This window comes from Primulina eburnea, chromosome 14 (assembly GCF_022965805.1).
Source record: "Primulina eburnea isolate SZY01 chromosome 14, ASM2296580v1, whole genome shotgun sequence".
In the NCBI taxonomy this organism is placed as follows: Eukaryota; Viridiplantae; Streptophyta; class Magnoliopsida; order Lamiales; family Gesneriaceae; genus Primulina; species Primulina eburnea.
The window spans coordinates 16,248,539-16,251,285 of record NC_133114.1 but is presented as its reverse complement, the minus strand read 5'-3'; the positions used below and the strand labels follow the sequence as shown (position 1 = coordinate 16,251,285).

At 36.6% G+C, this 2,747-nt stretch overlaps 1 protein-coding gene across 1 annotated transcript; it reads right to left on the bottom strand.

The window, feature by feature from the left end:
* Positions 1 to 1,667: 1,667 nt before the first annotated feature.
* Positions 1,668 to 2,327, bottom strand: LOC140811209 (secreted RxLR effector protein 161-like). Its single transcript, XM_073169079.1, has one exon. It carries the CDS (start codon positions 2,325 to 2,327, stop codon positions 1,668 to 1,670), a length of 660 nt encoding a protein of 219 aa, XP_073025180.1.
* Positions 2,328 to 2,747: the final 420 nt, after the last annotated feature.

Below are 2,747 nucleotides of genomic sequence, written 5' to 3'. Positions count from 1 at the left end.
ATTTGAAATTGTAGCATCTCGGAACGTTCTTTATAGAAGAAATGCATGCATTATAATGCACAATATGATTATCGAAGATGAGCGTGATTTAAACAATTATTTTAAGTAATTAACTATTTTAATAAACTTCAATATAGAAATTAATTGAGCATAAATTAATGTATTTATAAAATTAATGTTTGCAAAATATTTTGTGGAATAAATTAGTTTTAAATAAAATAATAAGAATTATTTTGATAATATTTTTTTCAGCGTAGAGTTTAAAGTTGATGAGTTGAAGGTGAATTTTATATTTAGTATAGAAATTCTACTATCTTAAAGTTAGTGTTGCGCTAAGATAATGTTAAGGATTGTTAGTTAAGGTAAGTAAACTGAATTCTTGACTTAAAGAATGGTGTTCAAGTATGTATACAACATGCTAAAATAGTAGTACTATAGCTATTTTGGCCTTATAATTATCGACACCCCTATAAGTATGTCTGGTCTTTCTCCAAGCAAAACCCCCGCTCTTCCTATGCATACCTTTAACGACAATGGGAAGAGCATATCCATGAAAAAGCATATGCATGGAAGAGACGCACCATGGAAAGAGCAGATTCAAGGAAGAGCCGCTTCATGGAAATAACAGAAGAGTCGGACCATGGAAGAGGCGAGTCATGCCCTTCCTTTAACATGAAAAATCCACACCGGTTCCGACCCGAGCCTCAGCCACGATCCTATCTTACAAGCCCTACTCCTTGATTCTAAAATGGCTGCAAGGTAAGAGACGAGCCGTCATACCCGCTCGTGTTGGGGAAAACCCATAAACCGCAGAATCCATCACGTTAAATCATTAAGAATTTGACTGAAAACTTAAGCGGAAGCGTACCTGAAGCCATAATCCTGAATTGTTTAGAACGTGTTTTGACTTTCCAGATCTACGCGCTCTTTTCTTAAGAGAATCCTTTAGTTTCTCTTCATAACTATTTTCTTAATAGGGGAGAGAATAGTGAAAGTGACAACGCGAGATCTGGGGACCATGACCCTTATTTATACATAATATCGTCTGATATTTCCGTTTTAGCCCATCATAAAAACAGTAATTACACTTATGTCTCTACACATTAAAGGCCCACAACCCATTAGATACATTAAAGCCCAATAACCCGAAACATTAATTGATCACTTTATTTTGGGTTTAACTTAATAGACAACCCACAACACATAATTATTCACATATAAGCCCATATAAATAAATTGATCCAACAATCTCCCACTTGGGCTATATGTGCAACTTTATAATTATGTTTGTGAAAATAACCTTATGAGCTCAAAATTGTTGTCATTCCGAAATGTATCTATAACCAATCTGGTCTATCAATCACATCAACATAGGATCAAAGCAGTCTTCGCTACACTCAAGGTAACTAGACCCATCAATGGTCACATATGCCAACACAACTGAATGACATGGATCATGAAGTGGATGTGTAGCATGGAAATTTCATGCAATGTGACCGTAACATGCCTATTTCCAACTGGTCCTCCCTTTAGCCTCATTGAGATCAAACTTTAAATAATAATCAGAGTGTGACTTAACTTGAAATTTATTTCTGCAGAAAATAAATTTACAGAACTGTAACTGAAAATGTCTACAACTGAAAAGCATTTAAAATAACAAACTCCCACTAAAACTGAATTTCCTCAATTGACATAACACCCATACTAGCAGTGTGCTCATGAAACTGTTTGGGTGGTAGTCCCTTAGTAAGCGGATCCGCAACCATGGAGTTTGTTCTGATATGCTCAATAGACAACTTTCCACTCTGAATTCTTTCTTTTACAACCAGAAACTTGATGTCAATGTGTTTTGACTTTGTCGAGCTCTTGTTGTTATTGGAATACATAACTGCTGATTTATTGTCACAATGTAATCTTAGTGGCTTTTCAATGCCATCAACAATGCGCAGTCCTGTGACAAAATTTTGCAGCCATATTCCATGATTGGATGCCTCATAACACGCTACAAACTCAGCTGCCATGGTGGAAGAAGCTATAAGTGACTGTTTAGCACTCTTCCAGGAAATGGCACCTCCAGCAAGGAAATAGATGTAGCCCGACGTAGATTTCATACTATCTTGGCATCCAGCAAAATCGGAGTCAGTATATCCAATGATCTCAAGCTGATCCAACCTCCGATATATGAGCATGTAATCTTTTGTTCCCTGTAGGTACCGTAAAACCCTTTTAACTGCTTTCCAATGTTCAACTCCTGGATTACTTAAATATCGTCCCAAAATTCCTGTCACATACGCAATATCTGGACGTGTACAAACTTGAGCATACATCAGACTCCCTACTGCAGATGCATAGGGAATCTTCTGTATTTATTTTTCCTCAAAATCATTCTTTGGGCATTGTTTGAGACTAAATTTGTCTCCCTTAGCCACAGGGGTATCCGTTGGTTTACAATCTTGCATCCCATATCGCTTCAGAACTTTCTCGATATAGCCTTTCTGAGATAATCCAAGAATACCCCGAGGACAATCCTGATGTATCTGAATACCCAGTACAAAAGATGCATCACCAAGATCTTTCATCTCAAAATTCTTATCTAGAAATCTCTTGGTGTCATGCAATAACTCTATATCGTTGCTAGCGAGAAGGATGTCATCAACATATAAAACCAGAAAAATATACTTACTCCCACTGAACTTATGGTACACACAATCATCGACCAAATTCATCTCAAAACCAAACGAGATGAT